At 50.0% G+C, this 22,849-nt stretch overlaps 1 protein-coding gene across 1 annotated transcript in view; it reads left to right on the top strand.

The window, feature by feature from the left end:
- Window positions 1-863: 863 nt before the first annotated feature.
- Window positions 864-22,849, top strand: part of DHRS12 (dehydrogenase/reductase 12) — a 47,420-nt gene continuing 25,434 nt past the window's right edge. The window contains 4 exon segments of the mRNA XM_044913597.1: window positions 864-980; window positions 12,696-12,790; window positions 17,123-17,229; window positions 18,897-19,027. Coding sequence (XP_044769532.1) covers window positions 864-980; window positions 12,696-12,790; window positions 17,123-17,229; window positions 18,897-19,027 — 450 coding nt within the window.

Here is a 22,849-nt window from a genome sequence, read left to right as displayed (position 1 = left end):
AGGTGTTTGTTTGGTCTCTGAGTTTAAATACTCTACAGAAGCAAATCTACTTAACGTCAGGTGAGGGTTGGGAAGCCTTTGGCAAATCCATCTGTCTGGAAGTTCAGGATGACACCAAAAAGCAAACACTGACATCCCCTCTTGCTGCCGTTGTTATGAGTGAAGTTCCTGGGGACTGTGGTGCCATGTTGGTGTGTCGGAGCGGAGCGTTGGGGCTTTAGAGTTTTATTTATTTTTTTAAAGATTTATTCATTTATTTATTTTTGAGAGAGCATGAGTGGGGGGAGGGGTAGAGGGAGGAGCAGACTCCCCGCTGAGCAGGGAGCCCGATGCGGGGCTCGATCCCAGGACCCCGGGATCATGACCTGAGCCGAAGGCAGATGCTTAACAGACTGAGCCACCCAGGCACTCTGCTTTAGAGTTTTAGATGAAGACTCTGTCATGTGTGTTTCTAGAGCCAGTGCCCACCCCGGGGGGCAGGGGAGAGGGGCACCTTCACAACTGTGCTTCTGTCTCAGCTATATGCACAGCCTCTGTTTACGTGGTGCTAAACTACTTGCTTGCTTTTGAGGGGGAATGCTTTATACTCAACTCCTCACTGGCCGTCAAGGTTGGCTCACTCATCTCAAATGGCTCATCGAAAGGCTCATTCCTCTCCATGCTTCCAGAGAAAAGGACCTGTGAGTCCTGTGGAGAGTTCACATTGAATTTGGGCATCTGTCATCTGCTGTCACTTTTGGTCCCCATTCCTCCCAGGTAGGGAAGAAGGTGCTGGATGCGCCCTCTGCTGGGCAAAGGGTGGAAAGCCCTTATTTTGCCCCTGCCCCTCGGGGACTGCTCAGGTTTTCATTTTCACCTGAGCCATGGAAGATCAGAGGGAGTACCACTTGAAGTTCCTGCCCTCCTCTGTGATGCCCGAAGTCATTCTCATTGTGCCGCATGTCACTCTCTCCATGCTGGGAGCTCAGAGACTGGAGCAGGCAAGGTGTTCCATGGGCAGCCCCTTCCACCCTGCTTTCCCTAGTCACTCCCAGTCACTTAGCTACTGTTTGGACACAGATGAACATAGCTGAAAGCCAACAAAACCCATGCGTAAGCTCAGTCCAGGCCACACATCAACCAGCACGTCACTTAACGTCTCTGACACTAACTCCTGAGCAGGACCTGAAAAGAGTGTCCAGGCTCCCATCTAAAAAAATGAGCCAAGCCTATTCAGTTAGGGCAAAGCCAGGCTCTGTTATTTATGGAGGAGAATGGCCTGGCAGCCCCCTGCAGAGGCATGCTCCCTCGGTGCACGGGGACCACACCACCGGCTCGGGCACCTGCCGAGGATGGCAGACAGCTTTGTTCTCTCCTGCTAGCCCCGTCACGGAAGCACATTGTGTTGGGAATGACTCTGAGGCTCTACTGAGACTCAGCAAGAAAGCGTGTTGGGACTGAGGAGCCATGCCCATCTGGGGCACGGGAAGGGAGAGGCACCAGCCACGCCACGATTGGCAAATCCACAATCCTACTGGGGATCACCCTGGCGTTCTGGGGACCGAGCAAATGGAGGTTCTCCCGCTCACATCTCAGCACTGTCCTCCCCCCACAGTGGTGCTAAAACACTTTACGGTGCCCTAGTGAGTGACTTACAGGAGGAGTCTGGCCACGGAGAGACTGTGACAAGGGAAGGATGCCCAAGGGAACATATCGCTGACTCCTCTTCATCTGTCGACACTGAGGACCTGAGCCCATGCCCCCCACATTCCTCCCACACATGCTTCTAAGACTGTGTTGCTGGGCCCTGGGTAAAGGTGGAAAGAGCTTATGAAAAAAATCCTTTAAAAAATCGTAAAACTGGCTGTTAGCAGCCCACAGATATTGGCTGGTGTTTGGGTACACCAGTAGCCAGGTCTCAGATGTTGGAGATGCCCGGTCTCTGATAGGCATGACTGTCCCTGGAGTGTTGCAGAAATCTCTGTCTTGGCATACGTGATGACTTACCAAATACGCTTGTGAAAGTGGCAAAATATCCCCTTTGCCAGAAGGATTTATTTCCTGCCTTCATTCCTTTCTCTATTTATATCTCGTTTCACAACAAATTTGGAGGGTTTTTTTAATGCTGTATTGGAGACAATAAAATTAAAGAAAAATACATAGTAAAAAAATAGAACTATAGAAAAAACTGAGATGGTTAGAAAGCTGGAGTTCTCAACCTCTTTTTCCCCCTACACTGACACACTAGATTCTCACCCCAGAGGGAGAAATGAAGTAGGGTGATCATTCTCATATGTACCCCACCCCCTTTGCAAAGGAGAATAGTGGTCATAGGTCCTCAATAATTACTAAAACCTGGACTAAATTTTCATCTATGAACTGCACATTTTCCACGGAGGAAAAAAAATATGCCCCCTCTGGAGAAACAGGAGTTAAGTCTGCAAGCCCATATTGCTGTGCATCCATTCATGGAGGGAACATGGAGGAATTCAGTGGGTGACATCTTCAGTATGCTATCCAAATGCACCTGCAGGGGCGCCTGGGTGGCTCAGTCATTAAGCGTCTGCCTTCGGCTCAGGTCATGATCCCAGGGTCCTGGGATCAAGCCCCGCATTGGGCTCCCTGCTCCGCGGTAAGCCTGCTTCTCCCTCTCACACTCCCCTTGCTTGTGTTCCCTGTCTCGCTGCCTCTCTCTCTGTCAAATAAATAAATAAAATCTTTAAAAAAAAAACAAAAACAAATGCACCTGCAGTCTGTGAATTTTAATTTATTAGAGCCTCCTTCAATGATGTGAGGTGGTTATGACAAGGCACATTTCGGAAAAGAAGTTCTGGGCCAAGGCAAATGGTCCACGACTACGGTTCTCTGAAGGTCTGGCTTAACCCAGAGAGGACCTTCAGATTGTCTAGGAAGTGATCAGTTGCATGTCTTTTATGTATTCCGTTAGGATCATTTCCTTCATCTAGGCTTTTTGATAGAAGATGAGCATGGGACGTTCAGAGTCATAATCCAGAGCCCTGGTTATGACTTAACACTGATGTTAAGTGGACTGCATATACCTGCAGAATGAAAGCACCCCGCCAAGAGTGACCCAAAAAAGTCAGCCATTCCTCCTTTGCAGGAATGGTATTCTGGGGAAATTAACATGATAACATCTGAACTTTTCAGATGTTTTGAGAAGTCAAAGACCAGATCCATACGACTAGAAGGGATAATTGATTGTTCTGAGAAAAGACTGCAGCAAATATGAGCTATACACTGAAGTCATTTAATTTTATTTGCTACCTTGGGCATCACGGTAAAAACCACATTGTCCCTATTCTTTGCCTGAATCTACGGAAATGGTAGTTGAAAGCGGTAAAAATGGAACCATTTCACTGGGGTCAACCACACCCGTGGTTCACGAACCTCAGTGAACCATCAGAACTACCCAAGGGTTTGTTTAAAATGCAGAACCATGGTCCGCAAAGATTATGATTCTGTGGGTCAGAGAGCCACACATGTGCCCTCAGGCCACACAGGAGTCCTAGGCTGACCCAGAACTGTTCCATCTTGGTAGTGACTCTGAGGGCCGTGTGGGTGGCACTTTTAGTATTTCATGTGATTTCCATCTGTTTTAGCATGAGAACAGGCAAAGCGGTCAGTAACTTACATTTTTGGGCGCCTGGGTGGCTCAGTCGTTAAGCGTCTGCCTTCGGCTCAGGTCATGATCCCGGGGTCCTGGGATTGAGCCCCAGATCGGGCTCCCTGCTCAGCAAGGAGCCTGCCTCTCCCTCTCCCTCTGCCTGCCACTCTCCCTTACTTGTGCTCTCTCTGTCAAATAAATAAATAAAATCTTTAAAAAAAAATAACTTTCATTTTTGTATAAATGAATCTTGTGCTTCATTTCCTTGTGGGCATCTTTCATTGTCAGTGAAATAAACTTGGAACAATTGTTCCCCGGTGCTTTCCCTGAATCCCCTGGGGGACAGAATCCTCCCGGCCTGGGGACGCTTCTCTTGTTCTTCCTTCCAGTGGGATTTCCATGGGGACAGATCATACACAGAAGCCGACACCCATCAGGGACCTGTTCGAGGCAAACTGGGCTCCATAAAACTCCTCATCTGTAGGTGGGCGAATGAGTTCATAGTGGATTCTAAAAAACTGAATTAATAAAAAATCCTTATTGATTCTAGTGGTAATTTCTCTATGGGTATGGAGCTAAGAAGAAAGTAAATCTCTCTTTTATAGAGATGGAATTGCAATAGTTCACTTTGCAGGTCAGCTGGTACGATAGCAGCCGACTTATCTTGGCTCTCGTCAGCGACAGCCTTTTGCTATTCCTCGCAGAGCTGAAATAGGAGGTGGGTGTTTCTCAAATGCATCTTCTATTGTTTTCTCTAGAACACTTTCTTTGCTAGATCCGTTAGCTTTTAAAGTGTAAAACTTTCTTTCTTTCTTTTTTTTTTTAAAGATTTTATTTATTTATTTGACAGAGAGAGACACAGCGAGAGAGGGAACACAAGCAGGGGGAGTGGGAGAGGGAGAAGCAGGCCTCCCGTGGAGCAGGGAGCCCGATGCGGGGCTCGATCCCAGGACCCTGGGACCATGACCTGAGCCGAAGGCAGACGCTTAATGGCTGAGCCACTCAGGCGCCCCTAAAGTGTAAAACTTTCTTACTGCATTGTGTGGAAGTACAGTTCCAAAGGCAAAGAGAAGGCAGCTCGTACTTTCTGCAGAGTGGGCGTGGCATTCAGGGTTTGCATGTATGGCAGGTTCTAATAAGGCCCCCAAAGTCTCATGACTCAAAATGTCTCTCTGGTCTGATTGCCTTCTGTTCACCCCATTGGTGAGAGAGGGGTCCCTCGCCCTAAATAGTAGGAGATGGCTGAACACCCCACAGTTGACCCTGGGCAGATGCGAATGATGGGAGTTTCTTAGCCACGTGTGTTCATAGCCCGGGGGAGGAGGACACAGCATGCGATGCAGGGCCCCATGGAGGTTGCACACGGGAACAGATCGACCAACCAGGGCATGCAGGGGCCATGCTCTGTAGTAATGAGAGGCTGGGGTAACCTCTGGTTCCGGTGGGCGGATGTGAAGGGCTTGTTTGAACTATGTCTGGGGTGTGGCCAGTTGCATAAGGGAGCTAGCAGGTGGGAGCCTTTCCTGTTGGGTGGGGGGCGTCTCTGCTCAGAGCAGGGAACTCGTGGTTAGTCCTCTGAGCCTCACTGAGGCTCAAAGATGTCAAGGCAGCTCATGAAATCTGGGGCCTTCAAATACACCTTCCAAGATCAATCTCTACCTTTATTTGCCTATATTCCCTGCGTTACTTAGTCCTGGATTCAAATCTGGATTTGAACTTTCTCAGTCACCAAAGCAGAAGGGAGATACAGTCAACGATGAGATATACATTGTCCCTGAAGTCAAAAAAAGAAAAGCCCCTCACACCATCAGTACCTAGGTTAGAACACTCACTTCCCGAACAACTCTGCCCATGGTGGGTAGCTCCGAGCTCTTCCAGCCTTCTGATGATTTTCCCCACCATTGCAAAAATCTTGCAGTCTGATGGGATTCTTCCAAACCAATTTTTTTACTCTTTATTTCTTCATTTGAATATTTCTGCTTTAAAATGTCTGTAGCCTGTGCTTTTCCATAGCCAGAAAAAAAAAAGGCATTTCACAAATCGATTTACAGTTTATAAGTTTGTTTATAAAGAAGCCATTGTCCGTTCAGCCGCCAGTAAACTGGGGGATGTGGGTGTAGCCCAGATCCCGCTGGGACGCCCTGTGCCAGCCTGGTGGGCCCACCCCAGACTACTCTGGTGTTGTGGCTGATGGCTCACACCTGCAGCCTTTCCTGGAGACCCATCCTTGGTTAGTGGAGCCAGCTTGCCAGGACATGCACCAGAGTGACCCCCTCCCCGCCCACCAACATCCACAGTTACTCATAGCTTAGGATGAGTTGGGGAAGAGGGAGTAAAAGCTCAACCCTCTTGCTTCAGGGCAGGTTAAGCTCTGTGGTGTCACTGAGAATCTGGAGCTTTCTGCGGGATCAGGCCAGACTTCATGAGAAGCCACATCCTTCCCCAACTTCTTCCTTTTCCCGGTCCTTCTTCCCTCATTCGCATTCTAATCTCTCCCAAGACTACTCCATTAGTGCATCACTTTCCACAAAGCTCCACCTGGGGCTCTGTCTCCAGGGAACCTGACCTAGGACAGGGCTATTCCTCCACAGCTGGAGACAGGAGATAAATCAATAGTATAAAGCTCTTTTATTTTCCCAAAATGACTGTTTTACAACTTTTTGTAATTATTATAAAAGTGATACATGCTTATGGATAAGCATTCAGGTAGAGGCAGAGGGTATAAAGTAAAATGTAAAAGATTTCAGACCCTATCACAACTCCCAGTCCCAGTCCCCTGAAAGGTGACCAGCGCTCATTTTTTAGTATCCTTTTGGAACATGTCTATGTATATATAACCATAAGTTATATCAAATTAGTCACATTATTCTGCAACCTGCTTTTTTCCACTTGCTATATCATGAACTTTCCATTATGGATGCAAAGAGATCTGCCTTCAAAAATGCCCCATATTCATAAGATTCATTTAAATAGGCACATTCTCTGTTACTGGCATGTTTTTTCCATGAATCAAAATGGAAAGACTAGTAATCTGACATTTTATTTTGCCAAATGAACAACTGAGAGCTCAGTTGGGGAAAACAGTTGTCATTTCCCACCTTGTGTGTCTGGTGAAATGAGCCCAACTCAACCAAAACACCTGATGAAATTAGTTGCCGAGTCTTTTGGATTAAGGCCATGTGACTCACCTGAGGGAAACTCAATGGTCCTCAACAATGGATTAAAGCCAGTGAGAGAAAAGAAGTGGAGTCGGTTCTAAATTATGCACATCCACAAAACCTCATACCTAAGGAGCAAACTGTAATTTCAATATTGCATGTGTGTGAGGGTATGTGGATAATTAAGGTATATTAAGCAAAGAAGACAAGACGGAGGCACAGCAGATTGCACAGAAATTATCAGAAGCATTTTAAGATACAGAACAAAAAATAATAATGCAACACAAAGAGATGCCATCTCACACCCATTTGAGTGGCCGTTCTACAACCATAACAACAAGAGAAACCAGAAAATAACAAGTGTCAGTAAGGATGGGAAGAAATTGGAACCCTCATGCAACATTGGTGGGAATGTAAAATGGTGCTGCTGTTACGGAAAACCTTATGAAGTTTCCTCAAAAAATTAAAAATAGAATTGCCATGGGATCCAGCAATTCCACTTCTGGTTATACACCCAAAAGAACTGAAAGCAGGATCTTGAAAAGATATTTGTACACCAGCGTCCACCAGCATTATTCATAATAGCTAAGAGATGGAAGCAAGGCAAATGTCCATCAACAGATAAGTGGATAAGCAAAATGTGCTGTATTTACTATGGAATATTATTCAACCTTAAGAAGGAAGAAAATTCTGGGGCGCCTGGGTGGCTCAGTCAGTTAAGCGTCTGCCTTCGGCTCAGGTCATGATCCTGGAGTCCCTGGATCGAGCCCCACATCAGGCTCCCTGCTCAGTGGGGAGTCTGCTTCTGCCTCCCCTCCCCACCCCTGTTCCTGCTCTCTTGCTCACTCTCTCTCTCTCTCAAATAAATAAAATCTTAAAAAAAAAAAAGGAAGAAAATTCTGACACACAATACAACATGGATAAAGCTTGAAGACATTACGCTAAGTGCACGTAATCAGTCATAAAAGGACAAATACTGTATGATTCTGCTAGTATGAGGTACCTAGAATAGTCAAAGTCACAGAGACAGAAAGTGGAGGGATGGTTGCCAGGGGCTGGGGGGTGGGGAGGAGAGTTAGTGTTTAATGGGGTACCGAGTTTCAGCTTTGTAAGATGACAAAGTTCTGGAGATGGATGGTGGTGATGGTATAATGTGAATGTACCTAAAACCACTGAACTGTGCACTTAAAAATGATTAAGATGATGAATTTTATGGTATGTATATTTTGCCACAATAAAAAATAAGACATAAATGGGGCGCCTGGGTGGCTCAGTCGGTTAAGCGACTGCCTTCGGCTCGGGTCGTGATCCTGGAGTCCCGGGATCGAGTCCCGCATCGGGCTCCCTGCTCGGCGGGGAGCCTGCTTCTCCCCCTGACCCTCCCCCCTCTCATGTGCTCTCTCTCTCTCATTCTGTCTCAAATAAATAAAGAGAATCTTTAAAAAAAAAATAAGACATAAATGAAACTGTATTCCTCAGTCCTTCCAAGCCTCCCCAGGATGATCAAATGGCCCGGGACTGAATAGCGGACAAGGGCAGGGTCGTTGCAGGTGTAGATGAGGGATGCACGCGCCCAGGCTCAAAACCCAATCTCACTCTGTTACTGTGGGTCTTAGTGCCCCCCCCCGCATGCTCCCCCTTGAGTCTCTGAGCGCCTCTAGCTTGGCGGGGCGTCCTTGGAGGGGTGTGAAATGGAGGGCAGGGGAGGAATGCTGGTAGAGGGAACCAAGGGGACTATGAGTCACCCATTTGAACACCGGGACCAGTCAACACACCAAAAAAGGGGAGGAGTTTCCAGCCCGATGCAAGTGGCTAGAAGAAGAACCCGAGGAGAACCCACTATGAGAGGTGTTCCATCCGTACAGAAAAGGCGTGAAGGCTGTCCGGCTGGAATCCTGGTCGTGCTGCTTTCTAGATTCTCACGTGATCTTGGACACGCCACTGAAATTCTCTATGCTGCAGGCTCGTTTGAAGTGAGCTTAGAACAGTGCTGGGCACGTAGCAAGTAGAGTATGAGTATTTGTTAAATAAGAGGAAAGGTTTTTATTTCAGCCTCACTACTATGCTGTGAGGACTAGACAGTTAACACTGCTGTGTAGAGGGGAAACTGAGGCTCAGGGAGGTCAAGTGTCTCCTCTGAAGAGGTGTCAGAGCTGAATGTGGGTCTTCTGACTCTCGATCCCAGGCCCTGCCACCTCTGTGTCTGCCTGTCTCTCCCTGCCTCGCCGGTGGCCCTTCTCCTGAGCGGCAGAGGGACCTAGGTGGTACAGGGAAGTAGGTGAGGGCCAGCTACGACAACCTCCAGGCTCTCATTCGACCCCCACCCCTGAGCCCCCACTGCCTTTGCATTGGGAACGGAACCGGCTTGCCATGAAACTAGAGCTCTAGAAACAGACACCATGAGAGTTTCAGACCAACACGAGCCCCATTTTCAGGAAATCACCTCCTTCATCAGCTTGGGTACATGGAGACCGACCGACCCAGGCTTCACGACTGCCCTGCCCTTGGCCCATCTCACCACTACCATCTCTAGTTCTGGGAAGGAGGACAAGGGAAACAAAGTGGACCTTTGCATGTTTTTTATTTGGATAGCTAATTCATGCACATAGTACAAAATTCAAAGGCTCAAAAGGGTATTCAGTGTAAACCGAGTCTCTCTCCCACCCTGGTTCCCCAGTGCCAAAGCTCTTCCTAGAGATCCCCACTGTGAAAGGAAGGAAACCCTTACATCAAATGGATTTGTTCTTTAGGAAGTTGGTTCAGATGGACAGCAGACAGCCCTGGAGTGAACCAGTCTGGAAAAGCTGGTGGGCATCAAGGGACTCGGGGCACAACCAGAAAGGTACTTCTAAATCGGGTCTGGCTTCCTGCTGGGTGGTTGTGTGAGCCACTGCATGGGAGCGTCATTGTCTGCCACGTACATCTCCCCTGGGCTGCTTCTCTCCTCCTTTAGTGTCGCCTTGGGTTTCTTATAGTCAGACTTTTGTAATTAAGGCTCGAGCCCCTAACCCTGTTATTGTCATTACAGAAGAGACCAGTTCTTGAATCCATGCACAAACAGGGTCAGGACCTGTGCATGATCCATGCTGAGGAGTCACAGGGACCAGCATCAGAGATCTTCTTCCCCACCCCCAGCCTCATCCTCCCTTCCTTTCTGTTCCTTTCCCTTTGCCCTCATTTCTCTTCCCCACCCCCAAGTCCACATTAAAGACATACAAAGAGCAGTGCCTGGGCTTCCTATGGATTTATGATTTATGGTTATTCATCTTATTATCTAAGTGGTTTTGCCAGGTAAAATATTAAGGCACCATTGCCATTATAACCTTGTCTTCCATGATCTCATTGGCAGCTGGTGTTGCCATGACAACTGGGCTGGAGAAATTGGTACTGAGCTTCGGTGGAAGACGATGCGAACACTGGTGTGTGTGTGTGTCTGTGTGTGTGTGTATGTGTGTGTGTGTGTCTGCAGTCTTCCTATCATGTATATCTGTTGTGTGAGAAGCCATGGATTTCTTAGGCCACACCTTCTGCTTCTCCTTCAAGTTTGGTCTAAATTAGCTTTAGGACTCTAAATCAACTGGAAGGAAGCTTTGGAGAAGGCTTTCTTTGTTTGGTTTATTAGGTAGCAAATTGAAAGCTGGGACACATAAGAAATATTTTAGAGTCTTTCTACCCATGTGAAATGAAGCATCTACCCCCACTCAGTGTCACTCTTAAAAACACCTTGGGCTTAACTTATTTAAAATTTTTATGTAATTCTCTTATTAAATATAGAAAGTCAGAGCTAGAAGGGACCCCACATGTCATCTGTTTCCCCCTTTCATTTGGCAAGAAAACTAAGGCCCAGAGAGGGCTAAGTGACTTGCTGCATACAGTATGGCTCCAGCATGGACACTATGACTTCAGCGAAGGGACTTACTCCTTTAAGTCTCAATTTGCTCATCTGTAAAATGGGGATAATATCAAGAGCCACTTTACTAGGTCACTGTAAGGCTTAAGTGAGATAATCCCAATGCTTGGCACATATCAAGCCCTCAATAAATTTTATCATTATTACCCCAGGTCACACTGGGAATCAGAAATAGGACAAAAATCCAGCTGAGCTAACTCCTACTTAAACCGGAGCCTTTTCCCATTAATCCTGTCCTGTCCTCTGTTTCTTTTTGTGTATATGTTCCTTGTCAGCCAGGGGAGAGTGGAAGGCCCTTCTGAGGTGGGGGTTGTCTTTTCTTACAACCTCCCATGATGTGTGTATAATGCACACACTAGGTACCCTGTGGATGCTTGTTGATTTGAGGATAAACATTACATGCTTCGTGCCCTCATGGACGATCGACTGAATGTACATGGCATGGCTATACTGTAAGGGGAGAAAGGAATAGAAGGACAAATTTAAGGAGGGAAGTGAACACTTTTTGATCACTTCAGATGAAACCAGGCATTTTGCTAAGCTCTTTACAAAAGTGTTTAATCATCACCATAACCTCATGAGGTGATGAGGTGAGCATATTCATTCCCATTCTATGAATAAGAACACTGAGACAGAGTGGCTATGCAGCGTGCCCGGGGAGGTTCGCACGCCAGGTTGAGAGCTGGCCTTCCACCCAAACTTTCACTTCAAGGTGCGGCTGATGCCCTCAATAGACTCTGGTCCGAAACAATTTCTCACCCCTCTGCGAGCCAAAAGCTTATTTCCTGAGGTGGTGAGTGGGATGCAGAGCGGACTGACACCTTTTCCATCACTGACACAAAGAAGAGTATACAAAGCACAGTTGTGTAGCTCTGGGAATCTAAAATATTCCCCCAGCCAAACCAGACTGGTATTGAAAGTCACACCAGGCTGGGCGGTTTTACAGAAGGCCTCCTTTCATCACTCTGTCAGGAATAAGAGCAATGCGGTAGAACCTCACAGTCCTGTTCAGAGGAACACACTGTTCTGGGGAAACTTATTTCAAAAGAGATTCTGACGTAAAAACCCATCCACTTGGTGGGGGTGGGGGGTAGTGATCCTCTATCTCACATCCTAGGCAATGAGGCCATGAAAACAGCAGGTCTCTGTACCTCTTAGGTAAGAGTCGCTCCGTCTCTGGGCGAGCTGGGTACAGCAGTACAGAATTTAACTGAGTGCCCCGTCTCTCAATTAGGGACGGAGGTGAGATGTGGACAGGGATGCCTGATGGCGGGTACACAACAGGGCTAGATGACTTCACTGGGATCTAGATCTGCACAGCAACCATGCTTTGCTTACACTGTATGTTTTCTGGAGTTTGGGGGGTGGGGGTGGGGGTCCTATGGAGATTTGGAGGAGATAAAGGGGCCCTCCTTGGCACCGCATGAAGTCGCCGAACTAGGGGCAGACGTTCAGATTTAGAAGACAGACTTACCTCTCCGGTGGGCGACCCAGCCCTGCCTCTTGCCAGATGTCACTGTGTTCACATTATCAATCTGACTCATTGCACCTGCTGGAGAGGGGAGCTGTATCGCTGCTGAGTTACTCGGGACATTACCTGCAATAAGCTCATTAGAAACCTGGGAAATGCTAGTTATCACAACACCCCTTATGACGAAGCTCATCAGATGGAGAAATCTTTTTAATATCATTGAGCCTAATCTTTTTAATTCGGCACGATTTTCTGGGTAAGCACTTTCTACGAGGTGAGTTGCGGTGCCATCTTTGCATCCCAGCCATACCCAGCAGACAGGTATCCCCTAAACACATACTGACGCCCGCTTTCAACCCCGAGGTGACTAGGTGGCCCTGAGTGCGGCCCGCAGCAGGCCCCGCCCTCCCGCTCCCTGCGCTCTGAGCCTGGGGCAGGAGTGGGCGCTGGGCCAAGCCATACGGAGACCCTGCCGCATTCCGCGTAGAGAAGAGCCCCGGAGACCGCGGCTCTTACATAACTGGAATGACGTAACCGCTGGCGGCTCCCGAGGGCGGGGGCAGCGGGGGCAGCGAGAGGGCGGGCCCCACCGCGTCCCTCCACCGCAGCGCCGCGAGGCTCGCCGAGGGGCTGCGCGAATACACCAAGTAAGACGGCGCGGGCGGCCGAGGGTGCAGCGCCGGGTGGGCGGGGCCGCTGGCCGTCACGTGGCCCGCCTCGGCGCGGGCGAGCAGGGTTGGCGGGGACGCGCCCGGGACTTCGCGATCTCGCTGGACCGACGAAGCGACAGTGGCACCCGCAGGCTAGCAGCCCGCGGGCACACATGCAGGGCGGGCAGGGTGCAGTTCCCGGACGCTCGGGGACCCGGCTGGCGCCCGAGGGGCGGGGCTTTGCCGCGCCTGGGCCGGGACCCACTGACGACAGGCGGCCCGCGGGCCTCGGAGCCCCTGGGCGTTACCTTGGCGCCCTGCAGGGCGTGCTCGGGTGACTGCGCTGGGCTGCTGTCGGCGTCAGGCCGGGCGAGCTCTAAACTGCTGCCGAGGACGCTGGCTTAGAACTTTGCTGGGTGTGTTTTTTTTCTCACCAATAAAACGCAGCTTGTGGACTGTGACCTCTGGCGCCAGCTGGAACATTCCGAACGCGGGTTTCGGGGCGGGCGTCCACTGTGCACCGTGTGAGCTTGATGAACGGTGCTTGATGATTTCACTGGCCTGGTGGTAACCCTCGCTGTGCCCTAGCCGGTTCTCCACCTCATTGTGATTTTAGGGGGCGGCCAGTTCCCGGGGATGGAGAGAGGGTTTTTATCTTAGAATTAATTAGGCTTATGCAGTGGTTCGCAATCCTGTCTGAATAACGGGGCAAGAGTTTAAAATACCAGTTTCGGGCCCTGCCCCTAGAGATTCTGATTCAGTTGGTCCGCACCGGGGCCTACACTGACATTTTGTAGAAATCCTCCAGGTGATTCTCTTGCGGCCTGGTCATCTGAGAGACTCTCTCTCCTCCCTGCACGAAGGTTTTTATCAGTTCCTAAGGCAGCCCCGCACATTTCCATCATTCCAAGGGAAGGCAAGCGGCGGCTGCTCCCTTCTCTTCACCCCACATACTTTTGGAAAAAGTGCTTGTTTTCCCAGGAGGCAGGACTGCAGATAATGGTGGGAAGTGTAACCGTCAACCCTGCCCCCCAACCCCCAGATTTAGGCAAATACAGTGGCAGCCTCTTTCTTTCAAAGGGGTGCACTCTGGCGGTGGCCGCTATTTGCTGGGTGTTTCCATGTTACACAGAGAGCAGCCCCAAGAGCTTGAGTCAGCTTCCTGCCCTGGGAAAGCAGGCTTCTAAAAGTCTCTCCCCAGACTCGTTCACGGAGTGGGAGGGGTGTAATCCAGGTGGGTCTCCCTGTTGTTGTACATTTAGTGAAATGGAGGGAAAGATAATTCCTTATTTTGATTCCAGTGTGAGAGTCACTGTAGTTTGGGTTTATGCTGTTTTTTCTTGGCACACCATGACTTTTATAAAGCTCCCCTATATTGATCTATGCAACAGTACCAAGTCACTGTTCCCTAAACTTGCCTGAACCTAAGAATTACCTGGAACAAATTAAAAAGACAACAAAACCTGATTCCTAAGTCCCTCACAGAAGTAGGTGGGGCCTAGGCAAATTCCATATTGGGTAAATTGGGGGAAACATGCCTAGGAGCTCGCCCCTTGGTGATTCCTATCTTCAGGGGTTCAGGGAGCACTAAGTACAGTGGTTGCTCAGTTTGAGTCAAAATCATCTGGAGGGCGTGTGACCATGCCCTCGGTAGACCAAGACCACGTTTCTAGCAGGTTCCCAGGTGACGCTAAAGCTGCTTGTGGGGCGCTCATCCTTTAAGCATCACTGGTGTAGTACAAGGTGCCCCAGGCTGGGTGTTAAAAGAATGGAAACCCTCCTTTGGCTTTATGACCTACCATTTTGTGATCTTAGGCAAGTCATTCATTTCCTCTCTGCACTGAAAAACAGGGACTGATATCAAGAGTTTGTGAAGATAAAATACTTCCCCAGAAAGTGGATGGGGGATACAAAAAAGCCAAATCTTATTGTTTTTTAAGATTTTACTTATTTATTTGAGAGAGAACACGCACGCGTGCAAGCGAGAGAGCACAAGCAGGGGGAGCAGCAGAGGGAGAGAGAGAAGCAGACTCCCCGCTGAGCAGGGAGCCCGATGGGGGACTCGATCCCAAGACCCTGGGATCATGACCTGAGCCAAAAGCAGACGCTTAACCAACTGAGCCACCCAGGGCCCCCCCAAACCTTATTGTTAACAACAGATTGACCCAGGACAGGATCATGCTGAAGACAAATAGCCGGGAGGAAGGACAGAAGGAGGGTGTGACATGCCCTGCAGGCCAGCCTGGCACCGCCCTCTGGCATGGCTCACAGCCTAGAGCTTGAGGAAGAGGTTTAATCCACAGGAGCTGCCCTCGGCAAACCTTAGTGTTTAATAGGATCAGCGTGGTCATCCAGAGGCTCAGGTCTCCTCTAGCTAGGTGTCAGAGAGAAAAGCCTCTGGGCTTCCTGCCCCTGAAGGAGGGGATCTTCAGGGCAGTTAGTTGCAGGTTCTCTGTGGCCTCCTCTTCTGGCTCTGTTGTGGTTTGGGAAGGTCTCACTCGTTCCCCACCAGTACCTGCCCTTGGCTAGGACCCTGTTCATTGACTCCAGGGCCTTAGCCCTTTCTGAGGAACTGCTTGCTTCTGCAAGAAAATTCTTTCACAGTGATCCTGCCCCCCCGCCCCCCAACATTTGTCTGGGGAAACACAGCTTCATCTTTGGTTATAGTTTAAGATGCTCTCAAAGTCCCTAATGATTTGGAGGGCCGGGATGGGGGTGGGGGGCAAATGAGGAGCTCAGTTTTGAACACGGGGATTATTGATGTCATTATTAATAATAGTAATATTAATAGTAACTACTATGTATTGAGCTCTTAATTTATTCCAAGCCTGGTAATAAATGCCTTGCATACATCTCCTCTAGGCTGCCCAATAGTTAGCTTTTATCTTCCCTTCTCTGCAGAAAAGTCTCCTCTTCTGGGCTGCAGGAGCCCAGAAAGGTTAAGTCAACACAGGAGATGGCAGAGCTATTAAGAAGCAGAGCTGTGATTTAAACCCAAGTTTTTTGACCCAAAGCCCTTATTATTGATATTCTTTTTAGCTTCAAGTCAGCCTCCCAGGAAGCTTCGGCATAGTCCGCCGTCTTGCCGGCCGCACTGCGCCACGAGCAGCAGAAGCACTGGAAAGGGTGTTCTCTGAGCTGCCCTGGACATTCCGTGAGTTGGAGGGAGGGCGGGAACAGGAACATTCTTCCTGGTCTCTCGACTGTGAGTCAGGGGCCATGACTGTCCCCAGTCGGTGGCAGTGACTTCCAAACCTAACCTGGGTTCATACACATTCTTTGGCCTCCTCAGCAGTGTCCGGGCTTGTAGTTGGCAGTCATGCAGGCCCAGGAGCCCAGCCGTTGGCAGTCTGTGTGGAAACACGGTGTGGGGGAGGGTGCTGGGCTTCTCGGAGAACCTTCAGGAGAAAGGGAACTGTTCTCCACTGCAGGGGAGAAATCACTGGGCTCTTTGGGTGAGAGATCCAAGCTCTGAGACCCAGCCTGCCCGTGTGTGGGGACACTCCTGCCCTCAGGGCCTTCTCCAGCTAATCCGCCTCCATTCTGCCTCCACCATCCTCAGCCGGTTCCATACCCAGCCAATACCAGGAAAGCAAAGGTGGAAGAGGGAACTCAAACGGCCGAGAGAAACGGTTAAAGAACTCAGGGTTACTTTTATCCAGTGTGACCCCTTTGTGCAAATTAGAAAAGGCAGCTCCTTCGCATGCTTTGCTGCCATCTGCAAGCAGCTGCTCGATGCAGATACAAATGCCCCATCACTGCAGTCTGAACAATGCCCCCTAGAGTTGTGCGGCGCACACCCCCTAGCCCTGAAGCAGTCTTGGCTTTCCCTGAGGCCGTACCGAACTCAGCTACCTTCCTTCCTCCTGCTTCGCTCTGTCCTTGCAAAGCCCCCCACTGCACCCAGTCCTTCTACAGCTAGGTAGAAGGCATGGGCATGATGCCAATGGTCTCCTAAGCTCCTCTTCTTTTCCCCCCGAAATTGGATAAAGGGAAAATAATCCATCTATCAGAGGATTTTTTGGGGGGGGGGAGGGGCACTTCCAGTATCAGAGGCAGTCAGAGAAAGCTGGCTTGGGTGCCAAATTGTTAGAGTCTAATAGTTTTGAAAGTTCAGGAAGCTAATGAGAGAGGAAATGTAAAGCCTGAGAGGATGGGATTGTTCCTGAGCCCAGGGAGGGAAGCAGGGAAGTGACGAAGGAAGGAAGGAGCTGTGTGATGTGCTGGGGGGGAGTAGTAATGCCCACCCCAGAATTAGGCTTTCTCCCCACAGGGCTTTCTGTTCCTGGCTCCTGACAGCCATTCTGTCTATCGGCTTCCTGCTTCCAGGAGTGGCCATGCATCTGCATCTAAGGACTTTGTGCCTGATGCCTTGGAGGTCCAAGTTCCTTGAAAAGCCTTCTTGGTCAGCTGAGGGAACAGTGGCATTGGGAAAAGCAAACTGCTATTGACAGAGCCAAGTGAGGTGAGCAGCCTGCTGTGTGTCCACAGGGCCTCAAGGCCAGCCTGTGGCCGCTCCACACTGGGGAGAGTGCCCAATGTCACAGGCAGGTTAGGGAGGGCCCAGCCAGCATGGCCAGGAGTTGACCGTGATCCCATGAGGACCGGCACAGCTGCTGATTCTCAGCTGTGCATTGAGCTTCCAGCTAGAGGTGGACAGAGCAAGTGACCGGAGGAGCCTTTCCTCAACCCTTAATTAATTCACGGGAGAGCTCAGGTCCTGGCCACACATCGTTAAGAGCAGTGAGGGGTTCCAACCAACTCTGGGCCTCTGAATCACCAGTGGAACTTTAAAAGGGCGTGGATACCCGATCCCCACCTCATGTCTTGTCAGTGAGCATCTGGGGGTGGCGTGGGGAGGAGGGTGGGAGTCCACTGCAGTTTGGCTGTGGACCCTACTTCAGAACCAGTGCCCCCCCGAATAACCTGAGAGGGGAGTGCGTTGAACTTGCTTCCTCCTTCCTGGTGTTCTGGGGTCCAGCCTCCAGGCTTAGAGGGGCTGGGGATGGCCTCCTATTTCACTTCCCTAATCTTGATTTTGTGAAAGGCTCTCTAGGTGCCCCGTAAATTATTTAATCAGCTGAAGTCTTCCTCTGAGTAAATGCCAAATTTCCTGCATGAATTCAATGGTTCTGGGTCACCAAATGGCACTGTGGTGGCTGGACAAGTCCACCATGTCTTTCCAGAGATTCTTCTCCAGAAAAACGGATGTTCCAGTAGAAGTTGGAGAAATAGGCTGGGAATGTATCACTTCTCCAGACGCTCAAAGTTGTTTTTGTTTTTTGGGTTTTTTTCCTCTGAAATCAAGTTAGGCATTTTTCTGGGGGAATATTATAGCATTTGGAGTTGTATTTCATTGTCTGCCAAGTCAGGGTGAGGAATAAGTGCATCTTAGCAACTGGGAGGTCCTCTGAAGTGTTGTGGGGAGGAGGACAGAGCAGAGGGGCTGGTTATATGGTTAGCTGAGAGCGTCCCATGAAACAGGCCCCACTTAATAAAGCAAGCTATTTTAAGTGAAGAAATCAGGCTCTGTAATGATTACTTTTTAACTGCCACAGCCAAGGCATTCCCCTTTACATAAACTTTGATTGATGATAGTATGGTCTTTGCTGGAATAGTCTGAGTGCCAATTATGGATTCAGCCATTCAATAAATATTAATCGAGTCCCTGCTACATGTTAGGCCAGTGTTTCTGAACTTGGGCTGAGCATTAGACTCACCTGGGGAGCTTTTAAAACAAACCCAGGCCTGGACCCATCATCTGGAGCTTTTAAAAACACCCCAGGCGAGTCTAAAGTGCAGCCCGGTTGCGACCTCTGTGTCAGGTGCCATGTGAGATGCTGGGAATGCAGGTGTGACCAAGAGCGACGCTTCTTAACCTTGATGTGTTCAAACCCCTACAAAAATCAGGACCTTATCCCGGATGCCCTATCAGTCAGCCCATATAGGCAGGAGAGCACCTTCCAGGATCACCCTGGCTATTATATCCGCTGCTCTAATTGTGGCAACCATCCATTTAGATTTTCCAGAGGAGTCTCAGTTTCAGGCATTCTTCCTGTGAGCCCGAACGTCTTAATTCATCTGGAAAAGCTGGTCTCCATAGCCACAGCGATCTCTAGAATTCACAGATGGTTTCCTTGAATTCCACCAGGTGGCACAGTTCACCTGGTTTGTCGAGATCAAGACCCAGCTCCAAGTTCCAAAGGTGAGATCATCAGGGAGAGCGCTAAGCAGGTGAGCTGCCTCTCCTGCTGGGGGTTTCTTTCAACCTGACCTCCAACAACTGCGAGAGGGCTGAGCTGCTGCCCGCACTCCCTGACTTGGCAGTGGCCGGCTTGGGGTGCTTCTGCTCTGGAAGCAGCCCAGCCACCCGAGCTTTCTAGTAGCTGGGTTTGACCGCTCATCCCGGTCGGCAGGCAGGGGCCAGTCCCTGCTGCAGAGACCTTAGACTGGACGATGACTCTGCTGGGGTTTCCACCGGGGAGGGAGCTCCCGCCGGTGAGACACATCGAAGGGGACTGCAGCACGACACGCCAAGCTGTAAACTGACCCAATGGCTCTCCAATAAAGAGGGACAAGAGACATTTAGGTCTTGATGAAAGCCACCTCTTCACAAGAGCTTTCAGAGCCGGCCCACATTTTGTCCTCTGGCTTTTCTAAGAGAGTTGGAGCCAGGACTGTCCGCCTAATTTGCGGGACAGCGCAAAATGAGAATGTAGGACCCTGGTGCAAAAAGTATTAAACATTTCAAGACAGTGAAGGCAGAGCACAGAAACGAGTGTGGGGCCCTTCTGAATGTGGGGCCTGTGTACCTGCACAGGTTGGCCCCCATGAACTTGGCCCCGAATGGAAAACCCACTGTGAAGTGAGCTCGGGCAGTGTTCTTAGCTTCCCCGAACCTCCGTTTCCTCATCTGAAAAATGGGGTGATATTATTCTATTTTTGAACATATGTTTGAGAGTGAACCATATGTCAGGCCGCGTGCTAGGAGCTGCAGAGATGATAAGACGGAAGAGGCCCCTGGGAATGGCCCTCAGTTACCATGGCTCCCTCACTTTCGCGGCAGAAAGTCCCTCGAGCCTGCCTTCCAGTCCCGCCCTCACCGCCTCCTCCGCCGCGAACCTGCTTCCCAAGCCGCCCGGGGGCGGGGCAGACAGCGCCCCCGCCCCCTCAGCCTCGGCGCATGCCCGGGGGAATGCTCCAGTCTAGAATGGAATATTTTGCATCCGCTCCTGAAGGTGGTTCTTCTTATTTTTCATAACGCTCTCAAAGCAAGTGTCCTTTCTGTTCTCACGGCACGTCTGTGGTCTCCCGCCATCAGATGCCGCACAGAGGCTCCGCGCCAGCAGCGAGAGTGAGGGTCTCTAAATCTTCCTCTACTGTGTGCGCGCCGCGGCGATCTGCGGCTGCAGTTCTTGAGATTGAAAGCTGGCTGTCTGCCTGCTGATAACTTTCAGCTGTGCCTGCTGCAGGACGCAACAAGAATACTAATCTCAGGCCACAGGCAGATGAAGGTTTGCCCGGATTCCAGCCTGCTGTGGTTTGGGCTGCATTTTTTGCAAAGTGGATTTATATGAAAAAAGATGACAGTACGGTTCTGTTTATAATGTTGAGCCGTCGTTGGGAGGGTAGAGCTGAAAAGACGGAGCACACGTATTTCCTGGGGTGGGGAGAGAGGCAGCCCTTCACCTCCTGCCTTACACAAGGTGGGGTTGGAGCGCACACAGGGGAGATTCCCTTTTCTTGTGTGTGTGTTTATAGGTGGCCTCCAGCGCTGAGAGCTCCAAGGGCCCAGGGCTGACAGTGCTGTCTGCTCATCCCGGTGGCGTGGTTTCCCTGACTCAGTGTACCCTCCAGGCTCTGCCAGGGGGATCGACTGCTCTCCCCGCCCCGTTTATGAAGAGGCACCACTCGCAGCCTCATGCGGTCTAGCACGTGCAGCCCCCACACAAACGGTGTAGGAAGGAGCTGGGCTCAGCTTTGAGTCCTGGTTCTGTGCTCACTAGCCTTGTGAGCTTGGGCGGTGTTCTCAGCTTCTGTGAACCCCAGTTTCCCATCTGAAAAGTAGGGGTGATATTACTCTATATTTGAACACGTGTTTGAGTGTGAACCATGTGTCAGGCGGTGTGCTAGGAGCCGGAGACAGAGGTGATAGAGTCAGATACAACCCCTCACAGTCTTGGGAGGGACCAAGTGGTTAACAAGCACCTGCCTGCTCAGCTCTGTAGCACAGTGGGGGCAAATGGGGAGTAGCTGTGCGGACCCCGAACTATGTGTTTCTCTGGCCTTCATATCAGCCAGCTTCCGGCTGGGTTTGGCCATTGAGGAAGAGTGGTAGGTGGTAAGAAGAGAGAAACAGGATATTTGACCTCCCTGGCAATGGCTGGACCTCCTCTGAGGTTCCTCCTTTCGGTGGCGAGCCTGTCTCCTTGGCTCAGGTCACACCACCTCCTCCACTCATTCCTCCAGACCAGGCCGGTGGCTTCCTTTTCCTCCCGATCTTCTGGTTAGGGGCCAGTCCCGGTTAGCTTCTTACCATCTTCATCCTCTGGGGACCGATCCCTGCATTCAGCTCCCTCTATTGAAAGAGGTTTCGATTAGAAACTTGACTGGCATAACATGATATGTGCTATGACATGGGGAAGTTCAGGGTATACGTTTGGCTCTCAGTCAGTAGGAGAAGATTATTAGTGTTCTCAATATTTTTTATACTAATACTATCACCACTCCCAACCTTACATTCTCTGCTTCAAGCTCCCCAGTTCTCTTGAATCAATGCCGAGAGTGCTGGAGGGACAAGGTCCTCTCTGCACGGTTGGGTACAGCGGTGCCTTGGGCAGGAGAGCCTGGGTAGGTGTGCAGTAGGCTGGCCGAGTCAGGTGAGTGTGGGCACCAGGGAAGGTGCAAGGTCCTGTGCGAATCACTGGCTTGGTTTAGCTTCCTGACTACTCAAAATTAATATTAACTAGCACCTCATTCCTATGTAGCGATTTTTACTAAGGATGCATTCATGCACTGTTTTCCATTTGCTCATCAGACTCACGCTCTGACACGGGTAGAGGGGTTCCTGTGATGTCCCCTCATGACTCCTAGGCCACGGAGCAGCTAGATGGTGGCTTGTCTGCAGAAAGGATCCAGTTGAGTTTTGTTCAATTTCAAAGAGTTAGTATGGCGGTGCCCACTGGCTCCGAGGGTCAGCCTTGGCATGTGTAGGTCAGCGGATTGGGGGTTCTGATGCACATGTGTCTGTTCCTAGCTCCTTCCCCTAGTCACAGCAGACTCCTGGCCTTTCCTTCTGGGTGCTTCCTGGCCTCCTGTTTTCTCCCAGAGGGAGACAGATGATTTCCTTCATCTTTTCACGATGCTTCATTTCAGCGGGCTCCGTGGTTGATTTATCTAGGACAGTGATTCTCTCTTCCATGCTGCTTCCTCCGTCCGATGCTGAGACACCCCAGGTGCCTCCAGGAGACTCAAGGAGGTTGTGGAATGTTCAAAGTGGAATTGATTTTCGCTCACTTGAATTTTGTTGTTTTTTGAACCTGGATTTTATATGAGTGTTACTGGGCACTGTTGGGTAGGAGAGAATTTTAGGATGGTTATGGGGAAGAACCCAGAAGAAAGGACTGGGTGTCTACAGGCTCAGTTTGCAGTCATCGGGGTGGGGGTGCTCACCCCCCCACCCGGGAAGGAGTCAGCAGGCAGCCCGTGTCTGCTCTGGCTGAGCCAAGGCCTTCACAGCCTTTTTTTAAAGAGCGTAGTCCTGTACACATCATGCTTTTCCTATCCTTTGAAAGTAGAGGAACATTCAGCTGCGCCAGACTGGAGCTGAATATGGTATTTAAGATGACAATAAACCTTCTGAGGCAGGAAAATGTAGGATTTTTTCGGTTTTCTCATTTTCTGAGCCTTTGTTTCAGAGTGAGAAACAATATGTTTTAAGATCAGTAGAAAGAAATTCTGACTACAGTCTTGGGTTCTGTAACTCAGCTAATGGGGAAGCTGAGGCATGGCCTGGAACTCTGCTTCATCAAAGGAATTGTGGCTGTTGCTCAGAAC

This window comes from Neomonachus schauinslandi, chromosome 3 (genome assembly GCF_002201575.2).
Source record: "Neomonachus schauinslandi chromosome 3, ASM220157v2, whole genome shotgun sequence".
Taxonomy (NCBI): domain Eukaryota; kingdom Metazoa; phylum Chordata; class Mammalia; order Carnivora; family Phocidae; genus Neomonachus; species Neomonachus schauinslandi.
This window is presented reverse-complemented; position numbering and strand designations above follow the sequence as displayed.